At 39.6% G+C, this 20241-nt stretch overlaps 1 protein-coding gene across 8 annotated transcripts in view; it reads left to right on the forward strand.

Moving 5' to 3' along the window:
- DNM3 (dynamin 3) overlaps positions 1-20241 on the forward strand; it is a 553426-nt gene that overhangs the window by 191544 nt on the left and 341641 nt on the right. For all 8 annotated transcript variants that reach the window (XM_047705745.1, XM_047705741.1, XM_047705742.1 and 5 more), the window contains exons 5-8: positions 10005-10103; positions 10687-10847; positions 15537-15679; positions 18680-18815. In XM_047705745.1, coding sequence (XP_047561701.1) covers positions 10005-10103; positions 10687-10847; positions 15537-15679; positions 18680-18815 — 539 coding nt within the window. The remainder of the gene's footprint in view (positions 1-10004; positions 10104-10686; positions 10848-15536; positions 15680-18679; positions 18816-20241) is intronic.

The raw sequence follows: 20241 nt of genomic DNA on the forward strand, positions 1-20241 counted from the left end.
CATTTGACAAAGTACAACATCCATTCAAGATAAAAACCCTCTGCAAAGTAGAGTCTAGAGGGAGCATACCTCAACACAATAAAGCCCTTATATGAAAAATGCATAGCCAATATTATACTCAGTGGTGAAAAGAAGAGTTTTTCCCTTAAGGTCAGGAACAAGGCAAGGATGTCCACTCCTATTCAACACGGTACTGGAAGTCCTCAACAGCAACCTGACAGTATAAAGAAATAAAAGGCATCTGCATTAGTAAGGAAGAAGGAAAACTTTCACTTTACAGATTACATGATACTAAAGACTCCACCAAAAAAAAAAAAAAAATACTAGAACTGATACATGAATTCAGTAAAGCTGCAGGATATGAAATCAATGTACAGAAATCTTTTGCATCCCTATACACTAAGTGAAGCAGCAGAAAGTGAAATTAAGAAAACAATCCCATTCACAGTTGCACCAGAGACAATAAAATATCTAGGAATAAACTTAACCAACGAGGTGAAGGACATGTACTCTGAAGGATCTGTACTCTGACACCTGTACAGTGATGAAAGAAATTTAAGATGAAGCAAGGAAATAGACATTCCGTGCTAATGGTTTGGAAGAACAAATATTGTTAAAATGTTCATACTACCCAAAGCAATCTACAGATTTAATGCAAATCCCTATCAAAATAAAAGCATTTTTTCATAGAACTAGAACTAACAATCCTAAAATTTGTATAGAATCACAAAAAAATAGCCAAAGCAATCTTGAAAAATAAAAACAAAATTGGAGCGACCACAATTCCAGATTTCAAGTTATAGTCCAAAGGAGAGTAATTAAAACAGCGTGGTACTGGCATAAAAGCAGACACATAGATTAATGGAGTAGAACAGAAAACCCAGAAACAAATCTACAATTTTATGGTCAATTAATCTTTGATAAAGGAGGAATGAATATACAATCAGAAAAAGACAGTTTCTTCAACAGGTGGTGTTAGGACAGCCACATGTAAAAGTATGAAGCTGGACCATTTTCTTTCACTATACACAAAACTAAATTCCAAAAGGTTTAAAGACTTGAAACCATAAAAATCCTTGAAGGGAGCACAGGCAGTAATCTCTCTGACATTGACTGTAGCAAAATTTTTGATATGTCTCCTGAGGCAAGAGATATAAAAACAAAAATAAACTCTTAGGACTATATCAAAATAAAATTTCTGCACAGCAAAGGAAATAATCAACAAAACTAAAAATAAGGCTAGTGAATGAGAGAGGATATTTGCAAATGACATATCTGATAAAGGGTTAGTATCCAAAATATACAAAGAACTGATACAACTCAATACCCAGAAAACAAATAATCCAATTAAAAAATGGACAAAAGACATGAACAGACAGTTCTCCAAAGAAGATATACAAATGGCCAGCAGACACAGGAAAAGATATTCAACATCATTCATCATCAGGAAAATGAAAATTACAATGAGTTATCACCTCACACCTGTCAGAATGGCTAAAATCACAAAGAAGAAACAAGTATCTGTGAGGATGTGGAGAAAAAGAACTCTTGTGCACTGTTTTTGGGAATACAAACTAGTGCAGCCACTGTGAAAAACAGCATAAATTTTCCTCAAAAAATTAAAAATAGAACCACGCTAAGATATAGTAATTTCACTACTCAGTACTTATCCTCCCAAAAGATGAAAACACTACTTTAAAGGGATACATGCACCCCTGTATTTTTTGTGGCATTATTTCCAACAGCTAAACTATGGAAGCAACCCAAGTGTCCACTGATAGTTGAATGGATAAAGAAGATGTGGTGTATATATACAATGGGGTATTAACCAGTTATAAAAGGAATGCAATCTTGACACTTGTAATAACATGGATAGAGGTAGAGAGTATAATGTTGAGTGATTCAAGTCAGTCAGAGAAAGACAAATGCCATACAATCACACTCATATGTGGAATTTAAGGAACAAAACAAAGGAACAAAGGAAAAAGAGAAACCAAGAACCAGACTCTTATCTATAGAAAACAAACTGATGGTTTCCAGAGGGAAAGTGGGTGGAGGGATGAGTGAAATAGGGTATGGGTATTAAAGAGTATACTTGTCATGATGAAAACAAAATGATGAAAAAAAGGAAGAATGAGTCTGAGTTGATTAAAAAAAAGTGGGGGGGGAAGGAAAGGATATTTAGAGTTGAGCAGCATTGTTACAAAGATAAAGAGCCCAAGAACGCATGATCACATGGAGAAGTGCAACATGTTGGGTATGACTGGAGTTTAGGATTGGAGTAGAGCGGGAGGCGTGGTGAGAATCAAAGCTAGTGAGATCATAATGTTCATTTACTGGGTGTTTTTAATGTACCAAGTACTTTACATGTGTAATGTTATTTAATTGTCTTTAATTAATAGATTTTAATTTTTTAGAGCTAGTTTAAGTGGGAAGTACAGAGAGTTCCCATATACATTCCAACCCCACATGCACAACTTCCCCAACTATTAACATCCCATACCAGAGTGGTACATTTTTTATAATCAATGAACCTAGAACTGATGTATCACTATTACTCAAAGTTCATAGTTGACATTAGGGTTCACTCTTGGTGATATATATTATATGGATTTTGACAGATGTAGAATGTTATGTATCCACCATTGTGATACCACATAGAATAGTTTTCACTGCCCTAAAAATGCTCTGTACTCCACCTTTTTTTTTTTTTTAAAGGATTTTATTTATTCATTTGACAGACGGAGATCACAAGTAGGCAGAGAAGCAGGCAGAGAGAGAGGAGGAAGCAGGCTCCCTGCTGAGCAGAGAGCCTGATGCAGGGCTTGATCCCAGGACCCTGGGATCATGACCCGAGCTGAAGGCAGAGGCTTTAACCCACTGAGCCACCCAGGTGCCCCTGTACTCCACCTTTTTATCCTTGCCTCCCTTAACCCCTGGCAACCACTAAGCTTTTTACTGTCTCCATTTTTTGTGTTTTGCCTTTTCTAGAATAAATTTTGTAGCTTTTTCAGATTGACCTCTTTCACTTAGCAATGTGAATTTAAAGTTCCTCACTGTCTTTTTATGGCTTGATAGCTCGTTTCTTTTCAGCACTGAATAATGTTCCATTGTCTGGTCGTGCTGCAGTTTTATTTATCTGTTTATGTAAAGAAGGACATCTTGGTTGCTTCCCAGTTTTGGCAATTATAAGTAAATCTTCTGTAATCATCTGTGTGCACATTTTTGTGTGGATATGTTTTCAATTCCTTTGAGTAAATACCAAAGAGTACAATTAACTGTATCACATGGTAAGAGTATATTTAATTTTGTAAGACACGATTTTCCAAAATGTCTGTACTATTTTGCATTCTCAGTAACAATGAATGGGTCTTCTTGGTACTCCATAACCTTGCTGCCTTTGATGTTGTCAGTTTTGGATTTTGGCAGTTTTAATAGGTGTTCAGTGATATCTCACTATTATTTTAATTTGCAGTTCCCTATTGAACAATAATGTGGAATACCTTTTTTTTTTTTTGTGAAGATTTTATTTATTTATTTGACAGACAGAGATCACAAGTAGGCAGAGAGGCAGGCGGGGGGGGGGGGAAGCAGGCTCCCTGCTGAGCAGCAGAGAGCCCATTGCGGGGCTCGATCCCAGAACTCTGGGATCATGACTTGAGCCAAAGGCAGAGGCTTTAAGCCACTGAGCCACCCAGGCACCCATGGAATACCTTTTCATATACATACGTAACCATCTGTACATCTTTTTTAGTGAGGTGCCTGTGCAGATGTTTTACCCATTTTTAAATCAGGTTGTTTGTTTTCTCCCCCTGTCTGAGGCACAAAGGGATTTTTTTCTCAGATATTCACTGTGAGAAACTGGGTGAGCTCCTGGAGACCAAACCCATAAGAAAATGGATGCTCTCGGGGTGCTTGGGTGGCTCAGTGGGTTAAGCTGCTGCCTTCGGCTCAGGTCATGATCCCAGGTCCTGGGTTCGAGCCCCACATCGGGCTTTCTGCTCGGCGGGGAGCCTGCTTCCTCCTCTCTCTCTGCCTGCCTCTCTGCTTACTTGTGATTTCTCTCTGTCAAATAAATAAATAAAATCTTAAAAAAAAAAAAAGAAAAGAAAATGGATGCTCCCTATGACTTGGACCTCCTAGACTTTTTAATTTACTGAGTTTCTAGAAATTCATCAATTACAGTTTAGATTTTCCTGCTCAGGCACTGGTTCCCATAGGAATTCCTGCTTGTGTGTTTTGGCTTCCATAAATTGTGATTCTCTGAATTTACCTATCTGCCTATCCAAATTTGGGGAGCAGTGGTTTGTCCTGTAACCATACTTCTTTGAAGAATCTAAGAAGGATTGTTGATTTTTTCAGTTGTCCGCTTGTTAAGACATGGGCAACTTCAACTCTTGTTACATGTTACACCAGAAAGTGGAAGTTCTGTTATTTAATTTTAAAACATAGGTTTATTATTTTCTCATTGTATAGATGAATTAAAGTGAACATATAACTTATTCTTCTGTTGGAAGTCTTTCGAGAGTTAAAGAGGATGCAATTAATAATTGTCCTGGACATCAAATATAAACTGTGATGATGATTACCCTATTGATGTGGTTACACCTGATGAGAAAATTAAAGATTTTTATTTAGTTAGTTGTCAGAGAGAGAGAGAGAAAATGCACAAGCACTGGGAATGACAGGCAGAGGGAGAAGTAGGTTCCCTGCTGAGCAAGGAGCCCAATGTGGGTCTCCATCCCAGGACCTGGGATCATGACCTGAGCCAATGGCAGAGGCTTAACCAACTGAGCCACCCTGTCATCCCCTGATGAGGAAACTAATGTCTTGGAACTAATAAGGGGTACTGATGGGTTTGAACCCAAACAATCTGATCCTTGAGCGAGTACTGTTAGTCTCTATGCTATGTCAGAATCAGTTTGGAAGTGCCGTATGTGTCTTTTCAAGGTCGTTGGTGGGATTTATCAGCACTCAGCATTATGGTCATTCTTTACTAAGAAACATAATTGAAACACAGTATCACACATTATTTATTAGCTCTTGATTTATTTTTATTTTCCTTTTAGTTGGAGGACAAGAATTTTATTAAATTACTCTTTACTTATTATTGTATATAACCTCTTCTAAATCTGGAAGTTGTTTTCTTTTTCAGAATTTTGGACTCAAAATAGACATCCAGTTAATCTTTTGGTTCTATATGTGGATCAACAGGCCCAGATGATGTAACTGACTTGCTAAATAACAGTCCTCATCCCTTGTAGAATCTAGCTGAGATTGGGTGGCCGAAAAATATAGGGATTAAAAATGGAAATAGGTTGCCTGGATTCCACACCCTACAGGCTGTGAGCTTTTAGGCAAGCATGTTTTCCTCTCTAAATCTCATTTTCCTGATCCACATAATTGAGAAAATAGCAGTACCCATCTCAAAGAGTTGTTTCAAGTCTATTCCCAGTACCTAGTCAGCACTCAATACATGGTCTCTCTTATTATCTTTATCTGAGTTTCTAGGTTACTAGTGAAGTGCTTTTAAAATGTTTCCTTTGAATTGCTTAGGCAATGGTTTTTTGAGATTTGTCAGTGTAGGTCTCCAGTATACCAGCAGGAGTTCATTGATTATTTTAAGCTGCCTATTTGTATAATTAACATGAAAAGAAAATAATCTCCTTTGCTATTTTTGGTATACCATCAAGCATAGATTTCTCTGCCTTCCTAGAAATAAAGTAGTAGTAAAGAAAATACTTCTAAAATTTAACTTTTATTTTTATTAATATTATAAACATACACAGTTTAAAAATCAGTCCCAAAGGCTTTTCTTTCTTTCTTTGTTTAATAAGATTTTATTTATTTGACAGACAGAGATCACAAGTAGGCAGAGAGACAGGCAGAGAGAGAAGAGGAAGCAGGCTCCCTGCCGAGCAGATGTGGGGCTTGATCCCAGGACCCTGAGATCATGACCCATGCCTAAGGCAGAGGCTTTAACCCACTGAGCCACCCAGGTGCCCCAGTCCCAAAGGCTTTTAACAAAAACCGTCTGTCCCTTGCCCATTCCTCCTGACTCTTGATTGCTGATTTCCAGAGGTTATCACTTTCAAGTATCTTTGGTGTTTACCTTCATATTTCTATGTAAATTGTTCATACTACTATTTCTTGATTTTTTATCTTTAGATTTTTACTTTTGACTTCCTACTGTAGAAAAGAATTTATCTGTCTTCTTTCTCCCATAGCCACATATACTAACCTTACATATATACATGGACCCTCCTGTGTTCTACTAATATAATTACATTATATTTAAATAATTATAATTCTGAAAATATCATTCGCAGCTGAGCCCTGTGTAAATTTTGATTACATTTCCTTTCTTACATGATATTGCTGTCTTTGAGGTAGATAGCTTGTCTTTTTGTTTGTTTGATAATCTTCTAAATATCCATCACCAATGGATTCCCAGCCTCTCCTCTAGGAGTTGAAATCTCTTAATACCTTAAAAAATCTTAGGCATTAGGTGTTCTAGCACTTTCATTTTTTTTTTTCTTAGTGGTGAAATACATCTCTTCAGTAATCTGTGTCTTCTCATTCAAATAGATATTGACTCTTCTTCCGGCCTAGTACTGGGATCTACACCATCCTGAAAATTCCCTTCTTTTTTTGGTTATATTAACTTTTTTCTTCCTGGATCTCTTATTTACTTCTTTGTTAGTTTGCTTTCCTTGTTTGATGGAACCCATCCTTTAGTAGTTTCCAAAGAAAGAGAAAGGGAGGTAAAATATTTTGAGATTTTGCAAGTCTGAAAATATCTTTTTCTATTGACACATTTATTGATAGTTTTGAATTCAAGGCTAGAAATAACTTTTTCCCTCAGAATTTTGAAAACAGCACTCTATTCAATTTTAGTTTCCAGTTTGTTGCTGGGAAGACTGAACTATAATGATTTCCAAAATTTTTTTGTCACTTTCTTTTCTTAACTTCTTTAGGAGTTTATTAGGATTTTTTATTTGTTCACAGTGTTTTGAAATCTTATACTGCTATGCCATATTGTGTGTGTGCTTCATATTATGTTGGACACTTGATGGGTTTATTCAATACATAAATTAATCTTTCACTTATAGAATATTTTCTTTACTCGTATGCCCCCCCAACTATTTCTGTTTCATCTTTTCTGTTTTCCTAGAATGCCAATTATTCAGAAATTGGATCTTCTAAATCATTTCTCTAGTTATTTTTTTTTAAGATTTATTTATTTATTTGAGAGAGAGAGAGAGAGTGAGATAGAAGGCAGGGGATGGGGAGAGGGATAGGGAGAAACAGAATCTCAAGTAGACTCTGCACTGGGCACAGAGCCCAACACAGGGCTGGATCTCACAACTCCGAGGTCATGACCTGAGCCAAAACCAAAAGTTGGATGCTTAACCAACTGAACTACCCAGGCACCCCTATTTGTCTAGTTTATTTAAGCAAGTTTTCCTTTTCTATTATTTACTTCTATTTCTTTTGTTTTGCAGAAGAGTTTCTAACTTTGTACTCCAACCATTCTACTAACATTTTTAAAGAAATTTCTGCTCTCATTTTTTGTTAGTGAGAATTCCTTTTGTTTGAATGTTTCCTTTTATGACATTCTTTTCTTGTCCTATGAATGCAGTGACCTCTTGTTTCTCTCTGAGGATATTAATAAAAATAATAAAGTTTTCTTCTATGTTTTTTATTACCTTTGTTTCTTCAGTACTGTTTTACAATATTTATTTGTTTTGGTCTCAGAGACTCTCCTTGGCTATCCATTCACATTTCAAATAATTTTTAATTTTTAAAAATTTTTTTAAAAGATTTTATTTATTTATTTGACAGAGAGAGATCACAAGTAGGCAGAGAGGCAGGCAGAGAGAGAGGAAGGGAAGCAGGCTCCCTGCCAAGCAGAGAGCCCGATGCGGGACTCAATCCCAGGACCCTGAGATCATGACCTGAGCCGAAGGCAGCGGCTTAACCCACTGAGCCATCCAGGCGCCCTCAAATAATTTTTTAAATTTTTATTTTTTATTGAAGTGTAGTTGACACACAATATTCTATTAGCTTCAGGTATACAACATAGTCATTCTACAATTATATACATCTCAGTATGATAAAATAAATAAGTCACTTATAGGGAATATAGTCAATAATATTTATATTATATTAATATCGTAATAATTTTGCGTGATGACAGTTGGTAACCTATGCTTACTGATTTATATTTAAAAGTGAAATATTAACAGGAAACTCTATGTAGGTGTGCTTGAATAAATGAGTTACAGGCTTCACAGTAGGATGATTTATTGGGCTGTCTTAATTGGAGTTCCTCTGAATTTTAGTATCTATGTTTTCCTCTAATAATGGTTAATAAACCCAGACAGAATTTTTGCAATCTCCTGCTTGGGAGGTTAAATTCTACCAGCCAGCATTTTCTTAAACTGGACTGGGCAGAGAGGTCTTGCCATTCAGCATGTGGGATTTCATAATCACCTTCTTTTAATACCTGATGCCCTCTAACTGGGTCAGGTGCCCATTAGGGCAGTTTTCCATAGTTCCATGTTTCCAGAAAATACACCGTGTGCTCTCATGCCAGGTTGAGCCGGGGCGGCTCCTAGCTATGTTATCCATGGAAATCTCACTGCTTTCACCCAGCGATCTTGTCAGCCTCAACTGCCCCCACTACTGCCCACTATTGTCAGAGCTATTGGCGTCCCTGAACCTTTCCGAGAGGCTGTGATGGAAATGACCCTCTTCTGGGCTTGGGTTGTTGGCTTTCTTGAACGCAGTTTTCCTCTCTAGTCTATCAATTTAGTTGGCAGTTATCCTGTTGACCTTATAGTCTCAGAGTTTTTCTTCCGTCCTCCCATTTTCTTTGGCTTTCTTGATTTAAACCTTTTTTATTTTTAAAATTCTTTGTATTGCAAGAAGCAGTATATTGGTTAAGAGCATGGGCTCTGGACGCCTAGACCCACCCCTTGTATGACCCTGGGAAAACTACTTAATCTCTCTTTCTGCCTCAGTTTCCTCATCTTAAAAAAATAGTTGGAGTCCTTTTTAAGAGCAAATGATTTAAGAGACATAAAGCATGCAAAAACCATAGCTGGCCTAATAAATATTAGCCATTTTAGAGTGGTTTCAGGCAAAAAGATAAAGGTGTGTGTTTAATTTATCATGTCCAAAGAAATCCACTTAAAAATATGAATCACTAAGCAAATATTGTTCATTTCATCTAGTACATAAAACAGTGGACAAAGGCGAGGTATCTGATAGGTTACATAAATGTCTGGGTCTTTATATAGTTTTATTACTGAAAGGTATCTTGGTGATTTTGATCTCCAACTCTTTATATTACAGATAGGAAAACTGAGACCCAGGTTAAATGACTTGCCTCAAGACTAGAATCCAAGCACCAGGATTCTTCATTTGGTCTTCTTTCCATTAAGTCATTTATCTTTTTCTAATGAACAGTGAATGCTGTGAGACTTGAAACTTTATTTTTGGGGATGACACTATCATATGCCTAAGTTTCTTCTTCTTATTTGTTTGTCAAGGGCTTAGAACTGAATCAGTAATAAGCTTTGGTTTATGATACACTCTCTTCAATAGTCTTGCTTGTTTATTTACAATAAAGTAATACATAAAAAAATTAAAGCACCCACATTGTGTCCAGTACCTTGGAGGAAAATGTAATGTGTATAATTTCCATGTATGTGTGGTACAAAAATAAATGCATGTATTTAGAATTGTGGTGGTGATACACCTATTTTTTATTTTCTCTCCGGAAGTGAAAGTCACCTTATGGATGATACAGCTCTCCTTCTCACCCCGTCAGAGTCCACCAGACTGGGGTAGCAGTGGACTAGAAAACAAAGGAAGACAGAGAGGAACAGGAAAATGCCAGAGATAGGAGTGCCTGCATTTAGCATTGGGACGTGTATGTCTCTAAAATTGGTTTGTCTTCTACAAGCTGTGTAATGCTGAGTTTGTTTTCGATGCAGGGTTGAGAACCATCGGCGTCATCACCAAACTGGATCTTATGGATGAAGGAACAGATGCCAGGGACATTCTAGAGAATAAGCTGCTGCCTCTCCGCAGGGGTAACGTATCGCATCCCGTCCGGGACTCCTTCGATGGCGTGGCAGAGAAACAATTGGGAAACCGATGGGAAGCTGGGTTTTATGCCTTCACTGCTGTGGGGAATGTATTTATGATTAATTACACTTTTTCGGGAATGGCATAACGTTCCCAAATGATATATTAAAAATGATCCAAAGGGAGAACTCCTCCTTAAAATAACAGGAATAAGAAAACAGGAAAAGGAAGGAGTTTGAAGGAGGGTATAAATACGCATCATCGACTGCATGAATGTACCCTGTGCTGTTCCAAGTGTGACTTATTTACTTGCCCACCATGTAACAATACTGCGAAGGGACACACTGTATTAAAGTGCACAGAACTTTTAAGGGCAAAAGACATTAATGTGTTACTGTTAACAAAGTGTCATTAGCCACCTCAGCCAGCCTTTGTTAAATACTGACGTCTCACACTGAGTTTTGCAAAGGGTTCAGTTCTTCAGCCCTTACAAATAATTTTGCTTTTCTTCTCAGCCTGTTTGAGAGCCTTGAAATCTCCCCAAAATGAACAAGTGTCCCAAACCACATTGTATGTGCTCCGTTTCAGGTTATGTGGGCGTGGTAAACAGAAGCCAGAAGGATATAGATGGGAAGAAGGACATTAAGGCTGCCATGTTGGCCGAAAGGAAGTTTTTTCTCTCACACCCGGCTTACCGACATATTGCTGATCGGATGGGGACCCCACACCTGCAGAAGGTCCTTAATCAGGTAAAGACGTTTTCTCAAGGAACAGGAACAATTATGAAATATGGAAGGGACTGTTGGAATTCATATGTCTCATTTTAATATTAATTGTTTCCAAATTAAGACATTCTGCTTAAATGATAGGAATTAAAAAGTGAATATGAGTACTTAGTTGCACACTGTTACTATTCTCAGTGAGTAAAATCTATTTAATGTTACTGAAAGTACACTGCTCAGAGCAGAAATACACTTCTTTAAGAACAGTGAATAAGGGTGTATGATCAGCACCCATTTTACTCACAAGATGTAGTCATCTTAAGAAATTAGGGGCACCTGGAGGCACCTGGGTGGCTCAGTGGGTTAAGGCCTCTGCCTTCAGCTCAGGTCATGATCCCAGGGTCCTGGGATCGAACTTGTATAGGGCTTTCTGCTCAGCAAGGAGCCTGCCTCCCTCTCTCTCTCTCTGACTGCCTCTGCCTACTTGTGATCTCTGTCTGTCAAATAAATAAATAAAATCTTAAAAAAAAATCATTTAAAAAAAAAAAAAGAAAGAAAGAAATTAGGAGTGCCTGGGTGGCCCAGTTGCTAAGCGTCTGCCTTCAGCTCAGGTTGTGATCCCAGGGTCCTGGAATCGAGCCCCAGGTTAGGCTCCCTGCTCAACGGAGAGCCTGCTTCTCCCTCTCCTATTCCTGCTTGTGTTCTGTCTCTAGGTATCTCTTTCTCTCTCTCTCTCTCTCTCTCTCTGTCTCTCGTTCAAATAAATAAATAAATAAATAATCTTTAAAAAAAATTATTGTTGTACATCTCTGAAAGTTTGATTTCTTGGGATCTGTTTTGAAAATGTCAATCTGTAATGGTTAGGTTAGATTTATTTTTAAAATTTCTTTATGGTTTTGTTTAAGATCAATTTGTTCCTTCATTTAAATTTTTGAAAATAATGAAGGCTTATAAACAGTCATTGATCTCCATTCATCTAAGTTTTCCGGCTAACCCCTTTCCCCACGCGGATAGACCTGGGCCTCCATCTTCCCACATTCCGTGCACTTACAACCTTCTTGAATAAAACCCCAGTGCGCTTACTTGGCTACATATTTTCCATCTCCTAGGGAAGTTAAGCATCATCCTCAGGGTATGCCGGGCCGCTCCCTGAGTTGTGATTGTATTGACTCACGTGGCGAACAGCTTTTCTCACAAATAGAATCATAAGATACGCTTTAACTTTTATTTATGAACTTTAACAGTCAACCAATCAGATCGGTATTGAATGTCCTAATTGTTTGCTCCTAGAAGGTATCAGTAGAGACTAACAACATAGCAGGCTACTTGTGACATTGGGCCTGAACCCTTTAGGCAGAGCAATTGAAGAAGTTTTAGAAAATAAGAAAGCAGGGGTATACTTCTATTTCAAGTGACATAACATAGACTCATGTAAAGTTTGTTCTTTTTTTTTCCTTTTCTTTTCTTTCTTTATTTGTTTATAATTTTTTATTTTTTTTTATGATTTTTTATTAACATATAATGTATTATTAGCCCCAGGGGTACAGGTCTGTGAATCGCCAGGTTTACACACTTCACAGCTACTCACCATAGCACATACCCTCCAAGTTTGTTCTTTTTAATTAAGGGTAGATGAGTATTTAAAAGCCATGACGTGGTGCTATGGTTGTGTCCTTTCACAAACACGAATATATTTTAGAGAAGGAACATTGGTTTGCCACACGAAGACTGTAATATTCTACCAATATATGTAGTTTTGTAGATTACTGCTTTCATGCCTGTATAGGTCTAAGAAAAACACAAACTGAAAAATTCTTAGAGAAAAATCACTAAGATGATTATGAAGATAAAGTTGGAAATAAATTAGGTTGTGAATACTAGAAAAGTAGAAAGACTGTGACTGGCCATTTGGTTATACAAATGACCCCTAAATTATGACATGACTGGATTCTGGTTGACTGAAAACCGAATGGATTTTGTACTGAAGATCTCTCGTTTCTTGGATAATCAGTTTCTTTTTTATTGCTTCAGGGATCTCATACTGTTTGAAACTAGGGTACTTCCATGGTTGATTCAATGTGCACCGATACCTCTGGCCCTGAGGGACAGTTTCTATGGCGAAAACTGGAATAGAACATGACATTTTTGAGTCATGATGGCTGGAGGGCAGTGAATGAAGGAGTGAGATATGAGATGAATTTGAAGAAGTAGGCGGAGGCTGGATAGTGTAATATTTGTAGGCAAGGTAAAGATTTTTGTTCTTATCCTAAGAGTAGTGGGGAGTGAGTCATTTAAGGCATCTGAGTAGGGGAATTACACAATTATAACTGTGGATTAAAAATGATCATGGTGGTTCCAGATAAGAAGATTAGACATGAGAAATTAGGAGTCAAAGGAAATGATAGTAGCTTGGTCTTGATTAGGGCCAGGGAAGACGAAAAAAGCCAGAATTGAGAAATGTTTAGGAAAAATCAAAAACTGGTGGTAGATTAATTCTGGTGGGTGATGGAGACATGAAGTCAAGGATACGTTCCAAGTTCCCATATTGTTATGAAGTCACCGAGATGGAGAATCCCGAAAGCAAGATTAGGTGTTTGATTTCAGACTTGCTGAGGCTGAGGTTTCATTGGCACATCTAAGAGAAGTCAAGTCCATGGTCTAATACATGTGCCTGCTGGGAAGATTAGAAGTCTCGTCTGTAGATAACACATTGGTAGCCACAGGCATTTGAATATTTATTAAAGCCATGAGTGGAACAAGGTTACTTTAGGAGGAACAGAGAGTGAACAAAGAAGAAAGTTAAGACTCAGATTCAAGGAATATTGTTATTTACAGGTCTGGTGGAGGGGGATGGCTTGGCAAAGGAGATCTAGAAGGTATATCTGAAAGTTTAGGAGAAAAATGAGAGGAACTAGGGTCACAAAAGCCAAGGAAAGAACTGTTTCAGAAAGCCAAGAGTGGTCCACAGTGTTGCTTTTGCTCTTGAGATATCTGAGAAGCAAAAGGTGGAACCCATGTGTTTTTGTCATTTACCACTCACACGGTGGACAGGTAGCCGCTGGTTTCTCATGGTCACTGCTGCTCTTCAACTTGGGGGTTTGTGAGGTTGATGCTGGGAATGCCGTCCTCCCCATGCTTTTGTTTCCTGCTTCAGAGCCGTAACAACAGCATGCTGGGAAGTAACACAAGTCATAACTGTGGGCAAAGGTCTGATAGAGTTGTGAACTATTACATTTAAATAACTGTAGTGAATAAATATAGTCAGGTAACCTCCAGTAAACATAAAAGTGATTTAGAATGATTTCTGCAGTCAATCTGGGTTTTTATTCCCCTTTTAGCTTATGATTCCTTTTCATGTATTTCTGTGAAGTTTGCATTCTCCTTCTTTTTTTTTTATTTTTTTATTTTTTTTAAAGATTTTATTTATTTATTTGACAGAGAGATCACAAGCAGGCAGAGAGGCAGGCAGAGAGAGAGGAGGAAGCAGGCTCCCTGCCGAGCAGAGAGCCCGAGGCGGGGCTCGATCCCAGGACTCTGAGATCATGACCTGAGCCGAAGGCAGCGGCTTAACCCACTGAGCCACCCAGGCGCCCCTGCATTCTCCTTCTTTTGATTCAAGTTTATTCCTTAACCAGTTTAAGAAGATTATCTTTTTTATTCTTTCTTTCTTTCTTTCTTTCTTTCTCTCCCTCTCTTTTTTAAAGATTTTACTTATTTGACGCAGAGAGAGAGAAATCACAAGTAGGCAGAGAGGCAGGTAGAGAGAGAGGGGGAAGCAGGCTCCCCGCTGAGCATAGAGCCTGATGTGGTGCTCGATCCCAGGACCCTGAGACCATGACCTGAGCCAAAGGCAGAGGCTTAACCCACTGAGCCACCCAGGAGCCCATTTCTTTTTCTCTTTTAATTCAGACTTTTGTTTAACTGCTTGTGATAGAAAGAACGTAAGGCAGAGAGTGAGCCAATCTGGGTTTACATCCACCTTTGTTCTTAATTAAGCATGTACTCAAGACGGTCTCTTAGAGAATTTTTCATCCTGCTGAGCTTGACGTGCCAGCAGACGATCTCAGGGGAATTGCCAAGTGGATGGTAAAGTAGAGATGTCCAGAGCAGAGAGAGCGAGCGAGCGAGAGAGCTAGCTTTCCTTTGCTGGTCAGGGAGCTTTTGAGCGCACCCTCCCGAAGGCGAAGCCAGTGAGCCACCACCGCTGGACTGGGGCCGAGAGGCGGGGCAAGCGGAAGCTCCTGTCTGAGCTGCAGAATGGAGGGGACATGAGCAGGTGCCATGTACCTACAAGTTCCACTAGTTTCAGATCCCGAAACGTCCGGCAGCGCCTGTAACTCCAGCTTCTGCATTTCTAACCGCATTCTGGCCCAAGGATCCCTTCTGCAATCTAGGTAATCAGATAACTCGGTCCCTCCTCTAGTGTTATTAGGCAGCCTCTGGTAACGTCAGTGCCTTTTGACAGGGTATTTCCAGCCCGGCATGAAGGGGTAGCCCAAGTGAGGGGCTCCATTTGAAGGAGTTTTGAGCATCTCCTTAAGGCCAGGAGAGAGCCGGAGTTCCTTCTCATGATTTACCTACATAGTCATTCTCAAATGTGTATATGTGTATGATTTCTAAGTTTTAAACATTAGGAAAACAAGGAAGGTCAATTTTTGTTTCGTGAGTTAATCTTTAATCTGTTATGTCTATACAATTCTGTTTTGTTTTATTTAGCAACTTACCAACCACATTCGGGACACCCTCCCAGACTTCAGGAACAAACTGCAGGGACAGCTGCTGTCCATCGAGCATGAAGTGGAAGCCTACAAGAACTTCAAGCCTGAAGACCCTACCAGGAAGACCAAGGCATTGCTGCAGTGAGTCCCCCTTGCCCTCCCCTTGCTCAGTGCTTGAAATGAATTCTTCTGTTTGCTTGGCCTCTGTCTCTTCGTCATGCTGTTTTCTAGGTTTAACAGAAGAAGCAAGTAAGGTGTACAAGACTGTGTGTGTTATATAGCAGCCTCAAGGCTTTTGTGTTCTTGAAGAATCATTGTTAGTCTTACTCTGTTACCATATATTGAACCAACTGTCCAACCCCATGTCCACTTTCCCATGCTTGTATCATTGGATTCCGTAAATGAGTCAAATGCATAGTGATAACTCAGCAAGTGTTTGCCCTTTGTCTTTAGAAGTGGACGAAGATCTTGTCGAAAATGTTGTCTGTCTTGTACAACTGTTTCTACCGATGCCATTCGTACTTACTATCTTCTTACGTCTGTTATTTCATGTGATTTAGCTGTGTACATTTTTCAGTGGAATGAGACCCAAGGCTTTAATAATTAAAGTATGGACAGTAAAGCCACATTTAAGTATCTTTTACCCTTTTTGGTAATGATATTAATGTAGCTCTTTAAAAACACTAATGTGAGAACTGCCAAGTATCTTTTTACTCCTCTGTATCCCTGAGACGTCTTGGGTAGGACAGCAGAGTTGGTAGAGAATTGCCAGCTCCTTCTGTCTTTTATCTTTCTTCTTTTTCGGCCCCTCCCAGCTTCATCTGTCCTTTTATCCCTGTACTGCAACTTACCTCAGTCCCTCTCAAACAGAAGACCCTCTGCCTAGCTGATATTCTGGGACACCCTAAGTCCATTTCCAAAGATGATGCTTCCCATCTCTTGCGGTCCCTTTCTTCCTGTACAGCCTTGTAATCAAGATGCCCTTAATTTGGTGTTCAAAATACATGACAAAATTCCTTTCTTTGTGGAGCTATTTCTAAATGCTCAAATTATTTAAGTAAAAATTCAATGTAACATCTAATGTTTCCCATTTAAAAATATAGAATCATACAGAGAAAAGGGTTTTTTCTTGGATTCAACTCTTTCCTAGTTTATCTTTTCCTTTTTATTCTTGGCTTTGGTTAAGCTCCTATAAAAACTCTTCAAGTTACAGAGAAAAGAAAGCTATTTCTGTTTAGGTCCTAGGTCATCATTGTAACATCCAACTGAAACTACTCTCCTTACAAATACTAGTCTTGCCTCTGTGACTCCATTGGATTCAAATTACAGAATTTTCCACAGCTGGATTCTTCCCTAGCAGGGGGACTGATCAGCTCCTTCCTCTCTCCCTCCATCCCTTTCTTTTTTCTTTCTTCCCTCCTTTCTGCCTGCCTCTCTTCTTGTCTTCCTCTCATCTCTTGTGTTCGACTTGGTGTCTGACTCTGTGCTATCTACTGGTGATTCAATGACAACTAAGACTTTTGTCCTCAAGAAGAGGCCACAGTAGAGCAAGGGAGACAGATATATAAGCAACTAACTGTGTTAAAGTCTGATAAATGCTATGTTTCTGGTAAGTGTAAACTGTTGTTGGAGGCCAGATGAGGAAGCAGTTACAGGTGAGGAAGGTTGTGAGTTCACAGAGGAAAAGGTACTTTAAGGAGAACCTAACATATGGGGGGAGGGTGTCAGGCGGAAGAGGAGGACAAGAGAATAACGTGAGATTGTTCGCAGCTCATTTCAGTGGGGCAGGGGCTGGAGTGTAGGCTGGAGGTAAATTTCCTAAAATTTCCCAGTGTTTCGGTGCTTTCTCATGTATGTACCTTCTCAGGTGGTTAAAAGTTAGATGAACATGGGTGTATGCGTAAACATAGCTACATCAAATTGTGTTCTGGATTTTCTGGCCTGATTTGCTGTTGTAATTCATCCACGATTTTGATGAAAGAGAATAAAAGATATGAGTCTTAGATGGTTTGAATTTTTTTCTGTTGACTTTCAAATTTGAAAGTAGTATCAGCATGCCAGAATTAGAATTTCTACATCTAGCAGTCGAACATGCAAGTAGGTTGTTCTTTTCTCCCTGTTACATATTTCTTTGGTTTTTACCAACTACCTTAAGGAAACTCACTCCTTAGTTGAAGTTACTGAGTGTCTCTCCTATATTGGCCGAGTGGGGCGGTAAATAAAATGTGTGGCGCTTGCCCTTCGGAGAGAGGCTGACAGGGAACGAGAGTGATGGACCCCACCAAGTGCTGTGCTGCCAGTAAGCCGGAGGACCAAGGAAAATGAGCCGAAGGAACCAGGTGCGGTGAGGAGTGGTGCAGACAGGACCGTGGAAAGCTTCCTGAATGAGTAATGCTTGAAATGAGTCTCGAAGTGCAGATAAGGATTAGGCAGGCAAGGAAGCAAGGCGCAGAAAGAATGGTGTTCTGAGCAGAAACGAGTGGAGAAGCACAGAGACGTGGTGCACGTAGGGGACTGCGGATGGCTTCTTTCTGGCTGGCCTGGAAGGCGAATGGGGGTGAGTGGTGACAGATGGAGCATCCAGGGCCAGACCACGGAGAACCTTGTGTGATGGCTTAAGGAGTTTTATTATCCTGTTGTGAGAAATCATTGAAAAACAAGGCTAGAGCTAGTTGGAGAGGGGGATGGGGGTCCTCAGTTTGCTTGTCTGTGATGCTGGGGGCAGGGCGGAGGGAAGCTGGCAGAGCAGGAGGGAGCGGTTAACGCACTAGGCGAGTGTGAGCTCATAGGAACCGAGGAGCATTTTGATTCTCCTATGTAAAGTTTTATTGTTTAATTTTAATCCCTAATTGAAATATCTTAAAATACCACTTTATGGTTTCAACTAAATGGACAGAATGCACCAAATGACACAGATACTTATGATATGTATTTTAATTAACTGCCTAAAATAAATCTTAATAACATGTATGTCATATAATTACACTTTTGAGTGCTGAATGGCGTGCAGTGTTCATTCTGCCAGTAGGTGCCACTAAGAACACTCGGAAAAGGATTCTAAGGGCTCACATAGTAAATGAAAATGAGAGCTACAAAGCCTTATAACTGTAACTTGAATTCACTTCTCTTTCACAATTACAGGATGGTTCAGCAGTTTGCTGTGGACTTCGAGAAGAGAATCGAAGGGTCAGGGGACCAAGTAGATACCCTGGAGCTCTCGGGAGGAGCTAAAATCAATCGTATATTCCACGAACGCTTTCCTTTTGAGATAGTAAAGGTTTGTACCAAATCTTATTTTTTTCCCTCATTTCACTTCATTTCATTTCCATGTCCTATTCTCTATAACTGTTCATAAAACGTCATGGGAGTGATATAGGACTCAGGTCTTTGAATAAAAATCTTCATGCTCAGGTGATGAAATTTAGGAGAGAAGTATTTTCTTCTGATGGTTCTGGTTTTATTTATTTAATGGGGTCTAACAACATTTCAAATTATTTCACCAAATACTAATTGAGTTCCTATGAAGTTTATTTGTTGTCTAATTAATTTGAAAATATTTCTTGAGTACCTAGTCTGTGCCAAACTTCCAGGTGCCAGTGATGAAGACAGAGGCACTGTCTGGTGGGGTTAGGCAGAGAATTTTACAAATAGACAAAGTAAGAAAATATCAAGTGTCATTATGTAACATAATGTTAGCCAGAGGGGTTGAGTGAACCACTTCTTCTTCTTCTTTTTTTTTTTTTAAGGTTTATTTGTTAGAGAGAGAGAGGGACAGGCAGGAGTGGGAGGGGCAGAGGAAGAGGGAGAGAGAGAATCTCAAGCAGGCTCCCTGCCGAGTGCAGAGCCCCGTGAGGGGCTTAATCCCAGGACCCTGAAATCATGACTGGAGCTGAAACCAAGGCTCAGATGTTTACCCGTTTGTGCCACCCAGCTGCCCCGAGTGAGCCACTTTTGATAGAGCATTTCAGACAAGGTCCCTCCGAGTAGCGGACATTGAAAGCTTGACCAGAATCGCATGAAGAGGTCAGGGGTGAGGACCTTGGGGAAGAGGGTCGTTCAAGGTAAGCAGCCGAGGGTGAGGCCCTACAGCAAGCGTCTGTACCGTGGGTAGAGAACAGACGAGGCTGGTGCACAGCGGATGAAGCGGGAGGGGGATACGCCGTGAATTCAGAGCAGGGGTGCCCAGTTAATGCAGGGCCTTCCGGGTTCGGTGAGGTGTTCACATATACTCATGAGAAGTTAGGGGAGAGTTTTAAGAACAGTTGTGGCCTGATTTGGTGGATGATTTTAAAAGAACACTCTGCAGACTGGATCCTAGAGGGGCAAGAGTTGATTCAGGGAGACAAGGTGAGTTAAACAATAGGGCCAGAGCAGGAATGAACCCACTTTCCGTGGGCCCTAAAGTTTATACAGTTGGGAGGGGCAGACTTAAAGAAGAAGAATGCAAAATTACAAACACACAGTTAGGCATAGGGTCTTGGAAGGTGTTTCTGTTAAAAGAGAAGCCCTGTACCGTAATCTTCTTTAGCTTCGCAGTAAAGATGCCTCAGAACAGAATGATGGAGACAGTGGTTGGGTCTGTGGGTCGGTAGGGCTTGGATTGATATGGCGGATGCAAGAAAGAAAATTTAAGATGACTTCTAAGGCTTTGGTTTGTACGGCAGCAAATGCTAGTGACTATTGGCTATTAGATGAGGGAAACT

This window comes from Lutra lutra, chromosome 15 (genome assembly GCF_902655055.1).
Source record: "Lutra lutra chromosome 15, mLutLut1.2, whole genome shotgun sequence".
Lineage (NCBI taxonomy): Eukaryota > Metazoa > Chordata > Mammalia > Carnivora > Mustelidae > Lutra > Lutra lutra.